Source organism: Cervus canadensis, chromosome 1 (assembly GCF_019320065.1).
Source record: "Cervus canadensis isolate Bull #8, Minnesota chromosome 1, ASM1932006v1, whole genome shotgun sequence".
Classification (NCBI taxonomy): Eukaryota; Metazoa; Chordata; class Mammalia; order Artiodactyla; family Cervidae; genus Cervus; species Cervus canadensis.
Window position 1 is genome coordinate 72,923,255 of NC_057386.1, and position 21,602 is coordinate 72,944,856.

The window sequence follows — 21,602 nt, forward strand, 5'->3', positions numbered from 1 at the left end:
CAACGCCTGGTGCCTGCAATGGACAGACTGGAGAGGGGGAGGAGCAGAGAAGGCTGCGCCCCTTCCCCCCACCCTCCCACCGGCACTCCCCATCCACCCCCCGCTGCTTTTACCTGCTGCAGCTGAAGCGCAGCCCCTTGAAGGCTCTTGTTGAGTCCGCTCACCCGCTCCAGAGTGGACAGCAGCCACCGTCTCCACCGCCTGCACCTGCTGCTGAACGGGCCACTCTGAAGACAGGATACCCTCCAGGCAGCCCAGCGCCAAGGTCCCATGGCTGGCACTTCTCCGCGCCCCGCTGGGACGCCCCGGCAGCTCGCCGCCGCGCTCGCCTACCTGCTCCTGAGCTGCCCTGCCCTGCAGGGACAGACACCCTCGCCGGAGGCTGAGCCCCCTCGGGCGCCCTACCTGCCCACCTGGGGGGCCCTCGGTCGCAGTAGCCCCGACGGCCCCAGCATCCTGATCGCCAACCCCGGGCTCCGGGTACCCGTGGGCCGCTCGCTTTGGCTCGACCCGCTCCGGGACCTGGTGATTCGAGTGCAGCCGGGGGACCGCTGCGAGGTGACGGTGCTGGACGCCCTGCCGCCGCGCCACGGCGCGCTCTCCCCGCGCCGCTTCCCCTGCGCCTTCGGGCCCCGTCAGGTCCGGTACACTCACTGGGGCGCCCGCAACCCCGGACGCGCGCGGGTGAGGCTGCAGCTGCGCTACGACGCCGGGACTTCCACGCTCGCGCTGCCCTTCATGCTCGCGGTGGACGTGGTCTTCCACCGGCTGACGCTGGTGACGCGCAACCGGCCTTTGGCGGTGGAGAAGCTGCGCGGCTGGAGCCACGCCATTGACAGGAGAGTGCTGGCCTTTGCCTCCCCGGAGCCCGGGACCGCGGCCACCCGCAGGTGCCGGCTCACCCCTGTTCCCCCCGAGGGTGGCCCGCTGCCCAAGTATGGGCTTTTGGTGGATGCCACGGGGGCCCCTCTCCCCAGGGCCAAGGCCATAGACTGCGAGGCTTTTATCCGGGCTGGGGTGCGCTACCAGCACACCTCCACCACCCCCTCGCCCAACCGGGACTATGTGCCCATGGTGGCGGAGCTGCTAGGGCCAGGGGACCCAGGAGCTGAGTCAGGGGAGTTGCTGCTCCGAGAGCATTTCCAGCTACTGGTGAGGATCCGCGAGGGATCCGAGAACACGGCGCCCAGGCCCAGCCTCGCAGCTCCGATGATGCTGGAGGTCCATCAGTTCCTGCTGACCTCCCTGACGCCCGACGCCCTGGCTGCAGAGGACAAGGAGTCTAATGCCGATGACCTGGTCTTCAACATTCTCAATGCTCCCATCACCCGGCCGGAGCACCAGGGCTACGTGGTCAGCACTGACGACCCCCTAGGACTTCCAGTGTCGTTCTTCAGCCAGCAGGAGCTGCGGGAACTGAAAATTGCTTATCAGCCTCCTACGGAGAAATCGGATGCGGAGCACCTCTTCCAACTGGAGATGGAGGTGGTGGATGCAGATGGTGCCACCTCGGACCCCTTTACCTTTATGGTGGTCGTAAAACCCCTGAACAGCCTGGCCCCGGTGGCTAACTATGACCGGGGACTACTACTTTTTGAAGGTCAGTCAAGGCCCCTCTCCAGCGCCCACAGCCTTCAGATCAGTGATAGTGATCACCTGGGAGAGGTGAAAGTGTCTGCCATCAGGGGCTTGAGACATGGGGAGCTGGTCGTGCTTGGGGCGCCAGCAGGGTGCAAGCATTTCACGCCAACAGACCTGGCAGCAGGGCGAGTGGTATACCAGCATGATGGCAGCGACACCTACAGTGACAACATCGTCTTCCGGATGGAGAGTGGGCACCACCAGGTGGAATTCCTCTTCCCTCTCACCATCATCGCTGTTGATGATGAACCGCCAATGGTCACTGCCAACATCGGGCTCTCAGTGACCGAAGGGCAGGTGGTCCAGATCTCCCCCTTTGTCCTGAGTGCGACAGATGTTGACTCTGAGGACTCGACCATCCACTTTGTGCTAGAGGACCAGCCTCTGGAAGGAGAAGAGGAAGAAAGAGGCAGGGATCTGACTCCCGGTTCCTCCAGCTCAAGGCAGCACCTGGGGGAGATGCTGCTGCGGCAGTCGGAACCACCTCGGGCTCCTGAAGATGAAGGCTGGTATTACGTGGGAAAGGAAGGACTTTATGAGAAGGTGGTGACTGAATGGCTTCAACAAGACATAGTGGAAGGGAGACTCTTCTACCGCCATCTTGGACCCTTTGGTCCTCAATCCATAATGGCCCAGATAACTTTCCACGTGCAGGATGACCATGACCCACCCAATCTATCCAAGCAACATTTCTTCACCATCAGAGTCCAACCAGTGGATCTGCAGAGTCCAGAGCTGTTTCCAGGAACTACCCTAGAAATGACCGTGCAGCAATACCAACTCACTCACTTCCAGAAGAAATTCCTCCAATATATTGACCGGGACTCAGATGACCAGCACCTGTGGTACTCCCTACTGATGCCCCCTACTGACACAGATGGCAACCACCAAGTCGGGGCTGGAGAAATTGTGCTCACCGCTTCACCAGACACACCCATTGTGCGCTTCACCCAGGCCCAGGTAAATCACCATGAAGTTGCCTACCAGCCCCCCCGGAAGAAGCTGGGTATTGTACCACGGATTGTGCAGTTCACCTACCAGGTGGAGGATGCTGCAGGAAATAGTGTACCTGGCACATTCACATTATTCCTGAAGCCTGTGGACAACCAGCCTCCCCAAGTCACCAACAGAGGCTTTACTGTCTTAGAAGGAGAGAGTTTCATCCTCAGCAGTAATGAGCTGGATGTTTCAGACCCTGACACAGACATCGACCAGATTGTCTTCATATTAGTTTGGGGTCCCCAACATGGACATTTGCAGTACTTAAAAAAAGGTATGGTCCCAGGGGAATATTTCATGCAAGCTGATATTGTTAACGGGAGTGTCTCTTATCAGAACCACAGAAACCAGGCCACCAGTGATACCTTCCATCTGGAGGTAAGTGACAAGGTACATCACATACCTATCACTGTCCAGATTTCTGTGCATCCCACAGCAGCTGACAAAAGTCCCAGGATCTCTATTATAGGTAACTCATTATTAGATATGTCCATAGATGTACTAGAAAATACAGCCACTGAGATCACCATGGACATCATCCATGGTCAAAAGGACACAGGTGACTTGATGCTCTCTTTCACTGTGGAAGACAGCCCCAAATTGGGCACTATTCTGGTGAATGGTTTACCCACAGAACGGTTCACCCAAGAGGACCTCATCAGTGAGACAGTAGTCTATGTCCACACAGGAGGGGAAGTTGGATTCCAGAAGCAGCATGATGCCTTCAGGCTTGCCCTCTCCAAGGATTCTGATCAGCGGATGATGGGAGACAGCACAGTGGAAGAAGTGCAGGTTCAAGTGGTTGTGCTGCCCGTCAACAATGTGGCCCCCAAGGTCTTGATCAGGGAGCCTTATGTTGTCCATGAAGGTGGGAAGGGTGCCTTGACCTTACAACATCTCAGCATCGAAGATGCAGACACTCCCCAAGATGAAATTCTCTGCACAGTAACTGGTCAGCCAGTCTCTGGCTACCTGGAAAATGTGACACCAGCTCCCGGATCAGTAGAGACCCGAGCTGGTTATCCCATCAGTGCTTTCTCCATCAGAGATGTCCAGCTAAGCCATATCAACTATGTACAGAGTATCCACAAGGGGGTAGAACCACAAAAAGATCAATTCACCTTTTATTGCTCTGATGGCATCAACTTCTCCCCAAAGGTCCTCTTTCCTATAATGATCTTACCCACCAATGATGAGCAGCCTGAACTTTTTGCCCGTGAGTTTGTGGTATTAGAGGGAATGAGCATTGTCATAGATACCCCACTGCTCAATGGAGCCGATGCTGACCTGCCACCAAACGAGCTTCACTTTCAGCTCACAGCCCTCCCTCGGCATGGGCGAATTATACAGCAGCTGGCCACAGAGAGCCAGCCCGTCCGTAGCTTCACCTTACAGGAGATTCAGGAGGCCTCCACCATTGTGTATGAGCACGATGACTCTGAGAGCGCAGAGGACAGTTTTGAGGTCTGGCTGAGTGACGGCAAGCACGCCACCCACAGAACGGTGCCCGTTGTGGTGGTCCTGGTGGACGATGAAACCCCTCGGCTGACCACCAACAACGGGCTGGAAGTCGAGACTGGCCACACTGGGGTCATCACCAGTCAGGTCCTCAAAGCCACAGATCTCGACTCAGATGATGAGAGCCTCCGTTTTATCCTCCGCTCTGGGCCTCAACAAGGGCTTCTACAGCGACTGAGAAAACCCAGAGGGGAGGTGAGGAACAACCTCACCCTGGGAATGAACTTCACCCAGGGTGAGATTGACCGAGGCCTCATTTGTTACACCCACACAGGCGAAGGGCTTCGTGACCTTATCAAGTTTGATGTGACTGATGGGATTAACCCTTTGCTAGACCGCTCTTTCAACATCACCATTGGCAGCTTAGACAGGGTCTTCTTCCCTGAGGTGGTTAGCAAAGGGGTCACCTTGACAGAAGGTGGCAGAGTGACCCTCACCACAGACCTGCTTAGCACCAATGACATCAACAGCTTTGATGAACAGCTGCACTTTAGCATCACACGGGCTCCTAGCCTGGGGCACTTGGAAGTCTCTGACCACCCTGGGGAGCCCATTACCTCTTTCACTCAGCGGCAGTTGGCTGGCAACAAGATAGTCTATGTTTGCACTTCGAATGATGAGATAAAGATGGACAGCTTTGAGTTTCAAGAGGCTGATGAACATAATCCCATGTTTCAAACCTTCAGGATCTTCATCATGGATGTGAATAATAAGAAACCTATCATGACCATCCACAAACTGATATTGCAAGAAGGGGAAAGAAAATGCATTACTCCCTTCGAGTTGACAGCGAAAGACAAGGACACCCCAGATGACCTCCTCCTCTTTACCATCACCGAGGTCCCCATCCATGGCAGGATTTTGTATAATGGCAGTCATCCTGTGACCACCTTCACCCAACGGGACCTGAACGAGAACTTGGTTTGCTACTGGCATGATGGCAGTGAGGCCACTGAAGACAGATTCTTCTTGACTGTGACGGACGGCACTCATGCTGATTTCTATGTCTTCCCAAACACTGCTGTGGAGACACACAGACCTCAGGTAATGTGGATTCACGTAAGAAACTCCCTCGACAACAGGTTCTCCCAGACTGCCTTCAACAGAGATGCCCTGGCCTTGAAACACCTTCCCCCTGGGCATGTGGCCTTCCTGATCACCAGCAGGTCTCTGAAGACAGAGGATTGGGACAGTTCCCACAGGCTCCAAAAGTATGAAGTGACCAGAAGACCGGTGCACGGCTTCATTATCAACACTGGCCTTGGAAATGAGAGCACGCGAGTTTTTACACAAGGTTAGTACACCGTGTCCCCTGATGCCTTTGTCCTGCTCCTTAAGTAGATCAGATCTCCCAGCTCTGCATGAAATTGCCCTGACCTCAGCTTTAGCAGAAAGATTCTAATTCTAATGAAATACAATGGCATGAGAAATTAACAATGAAAGGCAACAAACCCATTATCAGCTCTTTCATCAGCATGCTCTTTACACTGGAACTCTCAGGCATTCAATCAGTTTTGTAGTTACACATTAAAACTGCCAAATATAGGTGGACAGCTTCTGCTTCTGAAATATTATAAGATTACAATGATTTTGAAAAGATCAGTTAAAATTTGAATTTTTGGTAAAGAATGACATACCTAGGAATCACTTGCATAGTTTACCAGTAAGTCTGGATTTCTGAAGATAGTGGTTTGGTGTCTTGATTTCAGATATAAAAATTATACTGCATATTTTATTGTACTGTTCAAATTCAATTTCTGTATCTAGAAAATGCATAGAACTAAGTTTGCCAAGGGCCACTTGCAATGCAGGAGACACAGGTTTGATCCCTGAATAATGAAAATCCCCTGGAGAAGGAAATGGCAACCCAGTATTCTTGCCTGGGAAATCCCATGGGCAGAGAGGCTTGGCAGACTATAGTCCATAGCAAAGAGTCTGACAGGACTGAGCGACTTAAGACACACGCATGCACACAAGTTTGCCAAACTAGGGGAGTATATGTTTTCATGATCATTTTTCTTTTATGTTTGTTGTTACCACAATGGTGAACTAAAGGCAGGTCCCTCTGGCTTCCCAGGTGATAAGACACTGATACCTTGGGCTGCTCTTCACATAGTCATAAAACTTTTTCATGTAGCTCTGTGCATGAGATGTGAAGAGATACATGGAATTTTACACATCCAATACACATAAAGCTGGATGCAATTTTAGAGTAAAACTAAAGAAGGTTGTTTAAAAAACAGTTTCTTTACATTTTCAGAATTGCTTCCAAACCAAGTGAAATCATATGAGGTTCTATAAAAATTGTTTTTGCAAATGAATACCCCAAAATGCAAATTGTCTTGAAAATACTAGTTTTAGCAATACAAAAACACAATTATAGACCCAACTGACACATTCTCAAATATCCAAGAGAATGGGAAATAGAAAAACATCATGATTTTATTCTTATTTCCTTTTTACTGAGGATGCAATAGTTATTCTTGTTTAAATTCATTTCAACAAATAGTTCATGAGTATCTGAGTATTTCAACCTTGGATAGAAGACCTAACACCAGCTGGATTAAGCTGTCTATAGAGGACTGGGATATTGTGAAGTGTGCATAGGTAGAACCTGGGCATCCTTCTTGGATGCCCATCTTGTCATCCCAGAGATCATAGACAGAGTAGCGCAGTTACAGAATTTAAAATTATAAGGTTCCATTTTTTGCTATTGCAACTTTAAGAAAAAGTTAAATTCTTATTAACCTCATTATTTTTTTAAAAGTTAGATTCGTGTTCATTTAATCATTTTTAAATTTACTAATTATAGTATTTTCATGCCCTATAAAAAACAATGAAGTTCTTATCATATTCATTTTCTGTGTGCCGACATGGTGTATGTATGATGCTTGCTCTTTTACTAGCTGACATTGATGACATGAGGATCTACTACATCTTGAATGAAGGCAGCAAGGCAACTAAAGACATCTTCTACTTCTCTGCTGAAGACAATGGTAAGTCAGTACTGAGACCATACCCAGCAGTCTTGGTTAACTAAAGTCAATATGAGATGGAAAAAAATTAAATCATGTACATAGTAATCACAATCAGTAATGCCATAATATCACCAAATGAATTCTTTTGGTTTTATTTGTAGTCTTCTGCCAAAGCATCCTTGACAAATCACTTTTTAGTGCAAAGCAATGAAAAATTTCAGTAATCAATATGGAGTATTTTACCTGACCAAGGTGATGCGTGACATCCTATAGGCAAGTAAATTTCCTCTTCAAGAGGATCTGAGAATGTAGCTGGTAGTGTGTCTTACTCTAAAACTAAAACAAATCTATAGAAGGGGAGGATGGGATGAATTGAAAGACTAGCACTGACATATATACACAACCATGTGTAAAATAGATAGCTGGTAGGAAGCTTCTGTGTAGCACGGGGAGCTCAGCTACACGTTCTGTGATGACCCAGATGGGTGGGATGGGGGTGGGGGTTGAGAAGGAGGTTCAAGAGGGAGCGGATATATGTATATGTGCAGCTGATTCACTTTGCTGTACCGCACAAACTAACACAATATTGTAAAGCAACTATACACTAAATAAAAGAAAACATGAAAGTAAATAAATCTAAAAATTGATCATTAGATGTTGTTAGGCATTTTAGCCCCAGTACTGAATCTTAGTGACTCCTTGATCTTGCTGCTGCTAAGTCACTTCAGTCGTGTCCAACTCTGTGCGACCCCATAGATGGCAGCCCACCAGGCTCCCCCGTCCCTGGGATTCTCCAGGCAAGAACACTGGAGTGGGTTGCCATTTCCTTCTCCAGTGCATGAAAGTGAAAAGTGAAAGTGAAGTCGCTCAGTCATGTCCGACTCTTAGCAACCCCATGGACCACAGCCTACCAGGCTCCTCCATCCATGGGATCCTCCAGGCAAGAGTACTGGAGTGGGGTGCCATTGCTTCTCCTTGATCTTAGAAGTGTAATATTCCTGGGTGGGGTGAATGACTGGCACACAGGAAAACCTTCATTTGAAAACATGCTTATTTATGCTGCGCCTCTGTGCATGCACTGTGTCTTCAAAGTAGCATACTGGGCAGCAACTAGTTAACATAAGGCACTTTCTTTACTCAGTCAGGGATGTACTGATTATGTGGTCAAGAACAATCATTTTGCAGTAAGACAGGATAATTGCAGAAATTATGTCCATGTACCGCTTGCCACTCTATAACCTCTTTCAGTATAAATCGTTACTCATTCTCAGTAAATAACATGAATTTTCTGTCTAAATCATGTGCAATCAGTCAGAACTATATTTACTGAAAAACAGTCTTCAATGAGTGGCAATATGGTATACCGAGTTTGAATCCCAGTTGGCCCCATGTGACCTTGAACAGGTTACCTTGTCCTTTTGGTGATTCATTTCCCTCATCTATTAAATGATGGGTCTTCATACCTCTTCCAAAGGGTCACTAAGAGAAATAAATGAGATAATGTATGTAAAGCACTTGACTCACATTGTTTAGTCACTAAGTCATGTCCGACTCTTTGCAACCCCATGGACTGTAGTCCACCAGACTCCTCTGTCCATGGGAGTTCCCAGGCAAAGATAATGGAGTGGGTTGCCATTTCCTTCTCCAAAGAATCTTCCCAACCCAGGGATTGAGCTTATATCTCCTTCTTGTCCGGCAGATTCTTTAGCACTGGCCACCTGGGAAGGCCATACTTGGCTCACAGCAGATGCGTAATAAGAGTTGGTTACCTTCTCTGTTTCTGATGAGACTGACTACAGTGGCAACCACTGATCCCTCCTCTCCATCTTTTCACTTAGGGTTTACAGATCTTTGCTTCTTTCCCTAAGTTCTCAAAAATCAAAATTACTACAAAGATGAAGATGAATTTAAGCCTTCTCAACTGATTCACTAAAGTAAAACATTTGTAAGATTCAGATGGTTTATAATGAATTTGTTTTCTGTTTTTGAGGATGATATAAAAAGATGTACATCTAACTTGAACACTGTGCTTTCTGGGCAACATCAGAGACAAGGGTCAATCAGTGATGGTAATAATGTGAATTTTATATACCTACCATTGTTGAGTGCTTTTGTGGGCCAGTCACTGCAAAATAAAAAGCAAATGTTACTAGGCCCATTTTTAAATGAAGACACTGAGGCTGAATAACTTGCCTGAAGTCATATGCGTAATAAGCAAGTGAACTGGAATTAAACCCAGATCTCACAGATTTCAAAGCCAGGGCTTTTAACCACTAATAGTAGGCTGCTTTTGTTTTGGGAAACTGAAATCATGAGCAGAAGTCAGAGAACAGGGCAGACAGCACTGCCTAACCTGGCAAAGAAGCACCTTGTAAATTCAAGTGGTCAGAATGGCCAAACAGATCCCAGAACATTTGAGGACATGTTTGCTCACAGTTGGATCTTGAAAAGTATGCATATCCATAAGCTAATTAAATATTTTTTAATATTTATTTCTTTAGCATTCATTTAATTCAGTGGATGCTTTTAATTGTTTTCTAAGTACTATACACAGAGCTAAAATCCATGTCTACCTATGTGGAGCATTCTTGGAATAGCTTACAAATTCTGATGAAAGACTCCCTTTAAACATTTTTGTATTTGCTATTGTCAAATTTTATGAATGTCTATTTTCACAATAGCCAACTTAATCTTTTTTTTTTAAATATCCCCACTTTTTAAGGTATTTCCCAAATGGAATGTTTAATGAAACTTGCACTGTGATCTATTTTTTGTTTGTTTGTTCTATTTTATTGAAGTGTAATTGATTTATAAGGTTGTATTAATTTCTACTGTACAGCAAAGTGATCCAGTTTTATATATACACACACACACACACACACGCACATATATATATATACATACATATACATATGTATATTCTTTGTTATATTCTTTTCCATTATGGTTTCTCCCAGGATATTGAGTATAGTTCCATGTGCTATACAGAAGGCTCTTGTCTATCTTTTTTATATGTAGTGCTGTACAGTTGTTAATCCCAAGCTCCTCTTTTATTCCTTCCCTGCTTCCCCTTTGGTAAGTTTGTTTTCTATGTCTGTGAGTCTGTTTCTGCTTTGTAGATAGGTTCATTTGTGTCATATTTTAGATTCCACCTAAAAAGGATATCATGTGGTATTTGTCCTTCTCTTTATGACTTACTTCACTTAGTATGACAAACTCTAAGTCTATGTTGCTGCAAATGGCATTATTTAATTCATTTTTATAGCTGAGTAGTATTCCATTGTATTTATATACACTATATCTTCTTTATCCATTCCTATGTTGATGGACATTTAGGTTGCTTCCATTTCTTGGCTATTGTAAATAGTGCTACAATGAACACAATGTGATCTATTAATAACTCTCTTTCCTAATAACATATAGCACTGGCAGGAAGTATTGCTTCCAGTTATACAAGGAATTTGGGATGGACACACTTCCAGGGATGTATTTTTCACCACTGGGTTGGAAACAGACTTTGTTGTTATTTGCGGTACCAGTGTTGGAGCCCTTAGAAGGCTGTGCCTTGCCTCCAGGACTGTGCAGTAGGCCTGTCCGTGTAAGGCCTTGCACCAGAGTCTTACACGTGGAAGTACTGGTAAGATGACTCTAGAGTGGCAACTTATTGAAACCCCAAGACTGAAAGCAGATGACTTCCAGCTCATAGGCTCTGAAACCAGGCTACCTGGATTCAAATCCCAGCTTCACTGCTCAGTAGCTGTGTATCTTTGAGAAACTCTGCTTTGGTTTTTCCTCATCTGTGAACCAGAGGTAATTATAGCAATTGCCTCATAGGATAACTACAAGGATATTATTTGTTTCCTATTGCTCCTATAACAAAGTATCACAAACTTAGTGGCTTAAAGCAATGCAAATTTATCATCATATAGTTCAGCAGGTCAGAAGTCCAATATGGCTTTTATTGGGCTAAAATCAAGGTTTGGACAAAGATGTATTTCTTTATGGAAACTCTAGGGGGGAACCCATTTCCTTGCCCTTTCTAGCTGCTAAAGGCTGTTCTCTTCCTCCAGCTTTGAAGCTGGAAGCAGCTGGCTCTTTCTCAAGGAGCTTCACGATGACATGTTTCTGTCTCCCTCCTTCACTTGTAAGAACGCTTGTGATTTACATTGGCTTCACTTGTGTAATTCAGCCGAATTTCCCTCATCTCAAAATTCTGAATTTAATCATATCCTCAAAGTTCTTGTTACCATGTAGTATGACTTACTGACAAAGTCCAGAGATTAAGATATGGACATTTTTGTGCTAAGTTGCTTCAGTCGTGTCTGACGTTTTTTGACCCTATGGATTGTAGCACGCCAGGCTCCTCTGTCCATGTGATTCTCCAGGCAAGAATACTGGAGTGCATTGCCATGCCCTCCTCCAGGGAATCTTTCCAACCCAGGGATGGAACCCATATCTAGTGTCTCCTACATTGGCAGCTGGGTTCTTTGCCACTAGTGCCACCTGGGAAGCCCAGGCATCTTTAGTTCAGATAGTTCAGTCGCTCAGTTGTGTGCTACTCTTTGTGACCCCATGAATCACAGCACGCCAGGCCCCCAGTGTCCATCACCAACTCCCGGAGTTTACTCAAACTCATGTCCATTGAGTCGGTGATACCATCCAGACATCTCATCGTCTGTTGCCCCTTTCTCCTCCTGCCCCCAATCCCTCCCAGCATCAGGGTCTTTTCCAAAGAGTCAACTCTTCGAATGAGGTGGCCAAAGTATTGGAGTTTCAGCTTCAGCATCAGTCCTTCCAATGAACACCCAGGACGGATCTCCTTTAGATGGACTGGTTGGATCTCCTTGCAGTCCAAAGGACTCTCAAGAGTCTTCTCCAACACCACAGTTCAAAAGCATCAATTCTTTGGTGCTCAGCTTTCTTCACAGTCCAACTCTCACATCCATACGTGACCACTGGAAAAACCATAGCCTTGACTAGATGGACCTTTGTTGGCAAAGCAATGTCTCTGCTTTTTAATATGCTATCTAGGTTGGTCATAACTTTCCTTCCAAGGAGTAAGTGTCTTTTAATTTCATGGCTGCAGTCACCATCTGCAGTGATTTTTGGAGCCCAAAAATTAAGTCAGCGACTGTTTGCGCTGTTTCCCCATCTATTTCCCATGAAGTGATGGAACAAGATGCCATGATCTTAGTTTTCTGAATGTTGAGCTTTAAGCCAACTTTTTCACTCTCCTCTTTCACTTTCATCAAGAGGCTTTTTAGTTCCTCTTCACTTTCTGCCATAAGGGTGGTGTCATCTGCATATCTGAGGTTACTGATATTTCTCCCAGCAATCTTGATTCCAACTTGTGCTTCTTCCAGCCCAGCATTTCTCATGATGTACTCTGCATAGAAGTTAAATAAGCAGGGCGATAATATACAGCCTTGACATACTCCTTTTCCTGTTTAGAACCAGTCTGTTGTTCCATGTCCAGTTCTAGCTGTTGCTTCCTGACCTGCATACAGGTTTCTCAAGAGGCAGGTCAGGTGGTCTGGTATTCCCATCTCTTTCAGAATTTTACACAGTTTATTGTGATCCACACAGTCAAAGGCTTTGGCATAATCAATAAAGCAGAAATGGATGTTTTTCTGGAACTCTCTTGCTTTTTCGATGATCCAGTGGATGTTGGTAATTTGACCTCTGATTCCTCTGCCTTTTCTAAAACCAGCTTGAACATCTGGAAGTTCACAGTTCACGTATTGCTGAAGCCTGGCTTGGAGAATTTTGATCATTACTTTACTAGCGTGTGAGATGAGTGTAACTGTGAAATAGTTTGAGCATTCTTTGGCATTGCCTTTCTTTGGGATTCACTTCACTTCACTTCTTTGGGATTGGAATGAAAACTGACCTTTTCCAGTCCTGTGGCCCCTGCGGAGTTTTCCAAATTTGCTGGCGTACGGAGCGCAGCACTGTCACAGCATCAACTCTCAGGATTTGAAATAGCTCAGCTGGAATTCCATCACCTCCACTAGCTTTGTTTGTAGTGATGCTTCCTAAGGCCCACTTGACTTCACATTCCAGGATGTCTGGCTCTAGGTGAGTGATCACACCATCATGGTTATCTGGGTCATTAAGATCTTTTTTGTACAGTTCTTCAGTGTATTCTTGCCACCTCTTCTTAATATCTTCTACTTCTGTTAGGTCCATACCATTTCTGTCCTTTATCAAACCCATCTTTGCATGAAATGTTCCCTTGGTATCTCTAATTTTCTTGAGGAGATCTCTAGTCTTTCCCATTCTGTTGTTTTCCTCTATTTCTTTGCATTGATCACTGAGGAAGGCGTTCTAATCTCTCCTGGCTATTCTTTGGAACTCTTCATTCAAACGGGAATATCTTTTCTTTTCTCCTTTGCTTTTCGCTTCTCTTCTTTTCACAGCTATTTGTAAGGCCTCCTCAGACAGCCATTTTGCTTTTTTGCATTTCTTTTCCATGGAGATGGTTTTAATCCCTGTCTCCTGTACAATGTCACGAACCTCCATCCATAGTTCATCAGGCACTCTATCAGATCTAGTCCCTTAAATCTATTTCTCACTTCCACTGTATAGTGATAAGGGATTTGGCTTAGGTCATACCCGAATGGTCTAGTGGTCTTTAGAGGACCATTATTCTGCCTACCGCAAGCATTCAGGGAATCAACACACATCAGGCACTTAAAAACTCCTGGCACATAGCAAGCACTCAATAAATATTATTATCTTTAGAATTATCACTTGGCCTACGAAATTTTGTATTTCTCTTCTAGATAAAGAGAATTTTAATCATTTATTCCTAGAAATCTATAATTAGATCACTTGATTATAAAAGGTCAAATTTCATACTATTAGGGTAAGTTTCTTTATTGAGGTGCTGCCTGGAAAACTTGATTTTTTATCTCTTTTTCTCTGCCCACTTATAAACTGATTTCATATTTGCAAGTTCACCAAGGGGCCAAGGAAAGAGAGGAAGTAACGTAAATCCACTGTTCTTGTCTTTTCCACTACACACTAGGCTGCTTTACACGGGATGTCACGCCTGTTCTCACCTTGTTTCCCTTTCAGTTGTGCTTTTTCCCTTCTGCTCGGCTATAGTCACATGAGGTAACACATACCAAAAATATAATATAAGGCCTAGCATTATTATTCCCTAATAAATTTGAATTTTCTTTTTTTTCTTTCCTTTCACGTACTTATGAACATAACTATACTTGTGTATACAGATAAACTGGGAAGTCAAACAAAAAATTTTTACAATGTACCTAATTTGTAGATTCCATCAATTTCTGAAGTTTTGAATTATCCAGCCTAAGATTATTTCAGTACAAAATCACCATCTACTTTGTAACATTGATGGGAAATTTCATTATGTTCAAGGTTATCATGAAAGCCACTGGTAGATGGGAAATACATTTTAGATTTCTAAAGCTCTGAACTGTGCCAATTAAGCAAAGTGTCAAGTTCATTTATCATCCTCTCCCGAAGTTATTATACTCACAGATTTATGTTGAAGTTTTGCATAACTCTGCTATACATAATGATGAATAGTCTTTTCCACTTACCATAGAATAATATTACCTTAAATTTATATATGACTTAATATTTCTACACTTACCAGGTGGCTCAGTGGTAAAGAATTTGTCTTCCAAGCAGGAGATGCAGGTTTGATCCATGAGTCAGGAAGATCCCCTGGAAAAGGAAATGGCAACCCACTCCAGTATGCTTGCCTGAAGAATCCCATGGACAGAGGAGCCTAGTAGTCTATAGTCCAAGGGGTCACAAAAGAGTTGGACACGACTTAGTTGCTAAACCACAACAATAATATTTCTACAGAGTGTTTCACAAATGTTATTCCATTTGATCCTCACCATAACCTGTGAGATGGGAATTATTTCAGATTTTAAGATGAGGAAATGAGCTTGAGGAGTTAAAGGGTTCAGAGAAGGAAACCATCAGAGGAACCAAGTCAATTCTTTCTAATAAGTCAAACTTAATAGCTAAATGGCAGTGAGGCAATTTTAGTTTGAGGATGTACTGTGGATATTTAATTGTGTTCATAAGACCAAAAACAGATTGTTTCATTTTTCTCTTAATTTAAATTATTCAGTATTTAAAGCCAATTTGATCAACACTATGCATTTTAGTATTTGAATTTGACCTGATACTTGTCTCATGGTCCATGTGAGTACTAATTTTTTGTTTCAATGAGCTGACTTTTTCAAGCAAGTGTGAAAATAAAATACATAATAACAAATCAAAAGAGTTTTGGGGAACAATAATAGAACTAATCATAAATCCAGTGTGTTTGTCTAACATGCAATTAAGGTAATATCACATGTATTTAGAACTTTAACCTCTCTAAAATCCACTGAAAAATTCGAAAGCAAGGCAGAAATGTCACTGAGTAGTCAAATTATCAAAATCTGTGGCCTGAAATTTTCACACCTGACTCAAAGAAGCCTTTACTTAGAGTCTGCTTACTCTTATTTCCCAAACAAGTGTAATTTTATTTTAAATAAAAGCAGCAGGAAAAAGTGAGTAGGAGTTAAAAACAGAAAAAGTCACAGAATGCAGAAGACATAGGTTAAAATAAGCAGATAAAGAACTCAAATCCATGAGAATTCAAAAGGCAGTGTAACAACGGGATATATCTCAATGTATGTCTACAGCTACTTGTAATACACATAGCAGAAGTCAGAACTGCAGTAAGACTAAAAAACATTTTGCAGGCCTTCAAGATGATGTCATAATAAATCTATATTTATCATTAAATGAAGAAAGCCCAGTGGGATATAGTGTAAAGTCATAAAGGATGTTACATTTTCATATAAAATACATTTATATACTACATAAACATGAAAATGTCTAAAACATAGATAGAAAGGTGTTAAAATGATTTACAACGGCAATGATGGATTGTAAGTTGTTTTTATTTCCTTTTGATTTTTCCTTACATTTGCTTGGGTAAATGCTTTTTCAATGACCACGATTACTATCTGAAAATTTCAGTTTCCATTTAAGAAAAATGTACTCTTGAATACATCAGAACCATCTGGTTCAATAATATTGATTTAAGTGGCTAACCATGTGATATTGGCTTATAAACTCAAAAATGTCCCACTTAATAATGCAAAGAATTCAAAAATTCAAATAAAAAAAATCAGGGCAGATGCTTCTCAGGCAGAAAGTAATCAACAGTTAGGCTTGCTGACTCTTTCCTTCATGAGTCCTTCCTGGCTGTTTCTTTAATTCCTTCACAAAAGGTGGCCAAAAATGAGTTGCCGGCGCTTGGGTGATCTACAAGCAAGGTAGGCGCAGGAGGAATAGAGAAAACAGCTGGAGGGGCAGAGGGAGCTGACACCAGGGTTTCCACGTTCAGTAGAGCCAGTCTCTGGAAGAATTTGTTCAGAGCTGTGAAATATACAGCCACACAGGGCCAAGTTTGCTGATTTGGTGTAAATATAATTTTGTATCAGCTATCACACTATCTATATGCTAGATAATGTCTGTTTGTGTCATTCATGATTCAATTAGATTTTGTCCATTTTTGTTTTATACTGAAACCATTGTTTTTTTTATTGTAGTTTATTTACAATGTATTAATTTTAGGTGTATAGGAAAATAATTCATTTATATATATATTTTATGTATATGTATATGTTTTAGATTCTTTTCCCTTATAGGTTAGAAACCATTGATTCTCTATAGAAAGATAGAAAAGGTACTTCCTATTTATCTTTAGATCACCTCAAAAGCTATTCAGAGTCCCCCCTCAGCCTGCCTTCCTTTTTCTGTTATGGAGGCCAGGGCTGGAGTCTGACGGTTACTGCTGGTATTTTTTTGGTTTGTTTCTACTACAAATTAATCATTTTAGAAGTGGCAACACCTTTTTTACAAGTCCCAGGATTGAGTCATATTGGGGAACCCATTCAATGAATGGGAGAATGATAAAAGAACATATTGTTAACAACCTTAATGGCACACTACCACAGCCTTGCTTTCAGTGTTGTTAATTATGCATACAACTGAAAGCTTTAAGTCTAAAATTTTGCATTAAAATACATGAACGCATAAGCATTTGTAGTATACCTAATCTAAAAATATGTAAGTGCTTATAATTCTCCAGATGTCTTATCAATATTTTTTTTAAATAAATGCATGTACCTGGTTAAAGAATAATAATTAATAGGGAATTCCCTGGTAGTCCAATGGTTAGGACTCCAAGCTTTCACTGCCAAGGGCATGAGTTCAATCCCCACTCACAGAACTAAGATCTCCCACAGCCAAAAATAATTTTTAATTTTAATAAAATTTTTAAAAAGAATAATAATAATTAAACTGTATTGATACCTAGTCCCTTTCCCCAAAGAGGAACTGTTCCTTATATTTCCTTACAAAAAGAAAATTATTCATAGCAGAATATCCTTTTTATTTACACAGAAGAGATTATTTCCTATTCTCAGTTCTAAGCCTGGCCTGCTTTAACTTAAAATGTATGTATATTATATACGATATATGTACATATCAGTTATGAACTAGAACAAATAGATATACCTTAACAGCCTTATTCTTTTTAAACAGTTATATAATATTTCATTTTATGGCTGTATTTTGCTTAATTAACTGGTTATCGAGTAAAAGGCATTTTTTTCTTTTTCAGATTCAATGCTACTATGAACTTTTTGTTAACTTACATTCAAATACAAATGTATACTTTTACTTAGCAGTAAAAATGCTGTTTTAACCTGGCTATTTGAATGTCTAAAATATTCTCACATTTACTTAAACGTCATACTTGCTTCAGACATTAGAAACTTTTTTACAAACATGCCCAAACAGACGTGAAACTGGGGCAGAAAATACGAGAGCAGTTTATTCCAAAATTAATAGTTAAATTTACTTCTAATCTTTAGAAGTTAAAAAAAAAGTATGAGCAAGGAAAAAAAATAAACAAAGGCATTTTTGCTGTTAGAGGCACCAAGAAACCTCTGGAATTGTAGACAGGTGGTAGTTCTTGCTTACCTGGCTCTGCCAGGGCTGGCCCTGGAAGAGTCTCTACCTCCAATGTTTTCAAGGTATGTCGTGTTGAACATGCAAGGATTTGAGTCTGCAATTTAGAATTAAGTCTGCAGTTACAGTGTGCCCCAAGACAGACCTCTTGTCTGAGTACAGATCAAAACAAGTTTTGGTAATTAATTTCTAGTCAGTGGGGTCGTGGACACCAATGTGCAGGTACAATGAGAGAGACAGGAGACCTCGTCCATTTACATGTCACATAGCAGAGTTGGGTGTAATCCCCACCCTCTATAAAATATTACACGCCTGTCCTGGGTGCTTGACTCTTGTACCTTATTCATGATGTAAGAACAAATGGTTCTTAAGCCTTCTAATTTGGGTCAATGCCTGTGCTTTATTTTATATGATGTAGCTTGCCAGCACTCGAAAAAAAAATAGCTGCTTTTCCCATGTCCTTATAACAATTAGAGTTCTTTAGACTTCATTTCCACGTAGAAAATTAAGTGGGGATTCGAGTTAAAAGCTCTTCGTTCATTTAGGCAAATGTGAAGTGATTTCCAGAGAACTTTCTCGGTTCTCTATTTGATGCTGCTAGTGCTAAACCCTCTGGGTGTTGCGGTATTTTAAAAAAATAAAAGTATGTGCTCAAATCAAACAAATTCAAATAATGCAGAAGAGTATAAGATGAAACGCAAAAGTTTTCTTTCCTGTTCCCATTTGTGCTCCTATTCCATGGGAAGCCAAAAACTCTCTGTGTGTGTGGGTGTGTGGGTGTGCACGCATGCACGCAGACATTCATAGCTCTAGCTGTAACTTAGTCTTCCATTAATTTTTAAAGTCCTGGAAGCCTGGAAGATAGTAGATAAACTTAGACTTTACTTATTGGTGAAGTTTTAATCTTCCTGTAAGAGGAAACTATTTAGAATCGTACCTTGGCCTATGTATACTTGGAAAAGAGGAAGAGAAGATAATCAGGCTAATTGATTCAAACAGTGAAATAATATAATACTAATCTGTGTTAGAATTGAAATGCCTCCCTGACAGTGCCTGACATATAATTGATGTGCAAACATGTTGGTTGATAGATGAATAAACACAAATTCATGCAAAAAATTCCAAAGATAAATTCATTTTATGACTGATAGAGGTTGAATGTTTAATTGCAGCTGTGATTTAAAAGAGAAGAGTGCTCTTTTAAAAATTGTGAATCACTGTGTCATACACCTGGAACATATAATATTGTATATCAACCATACCTCAGTTAAATATTTTTAATTTTAAAAAATTAAATAACATTGATCATAATTGTGGATTATTTGTAAAGAGACTTTTTATAAATAAATAAACGTGTATTGTCTGATCAACAATAAGGAGCCTCAAAGAAAAATAGCTTTGGTCTCTTTGAGTATTGCATGAAAGCATTTTTGTTCAATGTTTTTCCCTATAATATAAAACACGAGTTTATTTTTCATCAGTTTATTTTTTTTAAATGATGCAATTGCACACACATAAATAGAAAGGCAGTTTGAGCATGCAATAACCTAAGAAAGTTTCAGCACAAGAAAATCATCACACTTTTCAAAAATGATTAATGAAAGGAGAAGCCATTTGTGAAGGAAAAGAAGTGCTATGAATGATGGGTCTTTTAGTATTCTCTACCAGTAAAGCAATGCTTGCTATCCTCAGGTATCTATAGTGTGTAATTTTGATCACACTGTTGCATCCCTCTTGCTCTTCCTTTTTCAGTTGCTAAATATCCTGATCTGCACTCAGATTGATTTAAGAAACATTCTATTGCTTGAAAAGAGAATTTATTGCTTGAAAGAATCACGACTGGTCTTGTCTTGCATTATCTAGGCCCTTGAGTAGTCACTTTAGGAATAAATTTAAAATAAAAGTTTACAACCTCAAGATTAAGTCTTAAATTCCACCTGCATGCATATGTAGCTTCCCAGGTGGCACTACTGGTAAAGAGTCCACCTGCCAAGGCAGGAGACACAAGAGACACCAGCCCAGTCCCTGGGTCGGGAAGATCTGCTAGAGAAGGAATGAGGAAGTGGCAACCCACTCCAATATTCTTGACTGGAGAATCCAATGGACAGAGGAGCCTGGCAGGCTATAGTCCAGGGGGGTCACAAAGAGCGGAACATGATGTAGCAATTAAACAACTCTTGTCCCAGGTATCATGCTAGACATTTAAATACCTTAGTAAGGAAGGAAGGAAGTGTTAGTCGCTCAGCTGTGTCCCACTCTTTGCAACCCCATGGACTGTAGCCTGTCAGGCTGCTCTGTCCATAGGATTTCCCAGGCGAGAATGTTGGATTGGGTTTCCATTCCCTTCTTCAGGGAATCTTCCTGACCCAGGGATTGAACTTGGATCACCTACATTGCAGGAGGATTCTTTACCATCTGAGCCACCAGGGAAGCCTTCTCATTTCATCTCCAAAAATCATGAGATAGATATTTTTCCCCATTTTATGCATAAAGAAGGTAAACCTTGATGGCATTGAGTAAAATGATTATTATTACTAAAGTTATTAGCACTTGAACATTCTAAGGGAGTCATGTGGAAAGATAAGAAAATCACAAAATCTTAATCCTTCTAAAACTAAGTCACTATAAAAATTATCCTTAATGCACTGATCTGGTTTTTGTTCAAAAATTACATGTTTCTCTGGAAGGCAGAAGACATTTAATTTATAAGAAAAATTACAGGCTAACATCTGGAGGCAGATGTTTATATACAACACAGACATAAAACAGATCCTTTGTAAGGGGGTGACAAGGGGCATGAATGCCTGAATGATGCCATTTCCACTTTTAGGAATCAGAAATCACAGCGGGTTGGATGACCCATCCATAGTTTTGAATGACTGGAGCCATTGAAGACAATATTTTTAAAAGAAAAATTATCTGCAGATTGCATTCTGACTAACCTTAAAATTAATCAAGCTGCTGGGCATTTTGCTTGTCTTTCTTCACCAGGACCCAGACACACTGGGTTGTCTCCCTGTATGACAATGACTCAGGCTCTTCTAAAGTGATTTATAAAAAAAATAGGAATGAATATGTGTGTATCCATCTATACAGTTTATCTCAGCCTAAATTGATGAGACGCTGGCAGAGAAACAAAATATATGTAAGAAGTGCAGAATGGATATCAAACCCTGTACATGTAGTAAAACATTTAACATATAGTAAAACATGTAAAATAGGGCTGATATTTTAACCCGGTTGAATTTCCTAGAAATAGCACAAAACTAGAAGGTCAGTAGCAATATGTATCAGCCCCTTGATAAAATCTCAAACCAACATTAGAGGTAAGGAATAACTGATTAGGTGATCAAGCATCACAGTATTTTGTCATTGACATGCAAGTCGAATGTTCTGTTTTTGCTTATGTTTCTTGCCAGTCTTTTGAGACGGTGAATACAG

General features: G+C 42.0%; 1 protein-coding gene across 1 annotated transcript in view; it reads left to right on the forward strand.

The window, feature by feature from the left end:
• The first annotated feature begins 270 nt into the window (after positions 1-270).
• FREM3 (FRAS1 related extracellular matrix 3) overlaps positions 271-21,602 on the forward strand; it is a 96,853-nt gene continuing 75,521 nt past the window's right edge. The window contains exons 1-2 of the mRNA XM_043463918.1: positions 271-5,452; positions 7,065-7,154. Of these exons, the coding sequence (XP_043319853.1) occupies positions 271-5,452; positions 7,065-7,154 (5,272 nt within the window). The remainder of the gene's footprint in view (positions 5,453-7,064; positions 7,155-21,602) is intronic.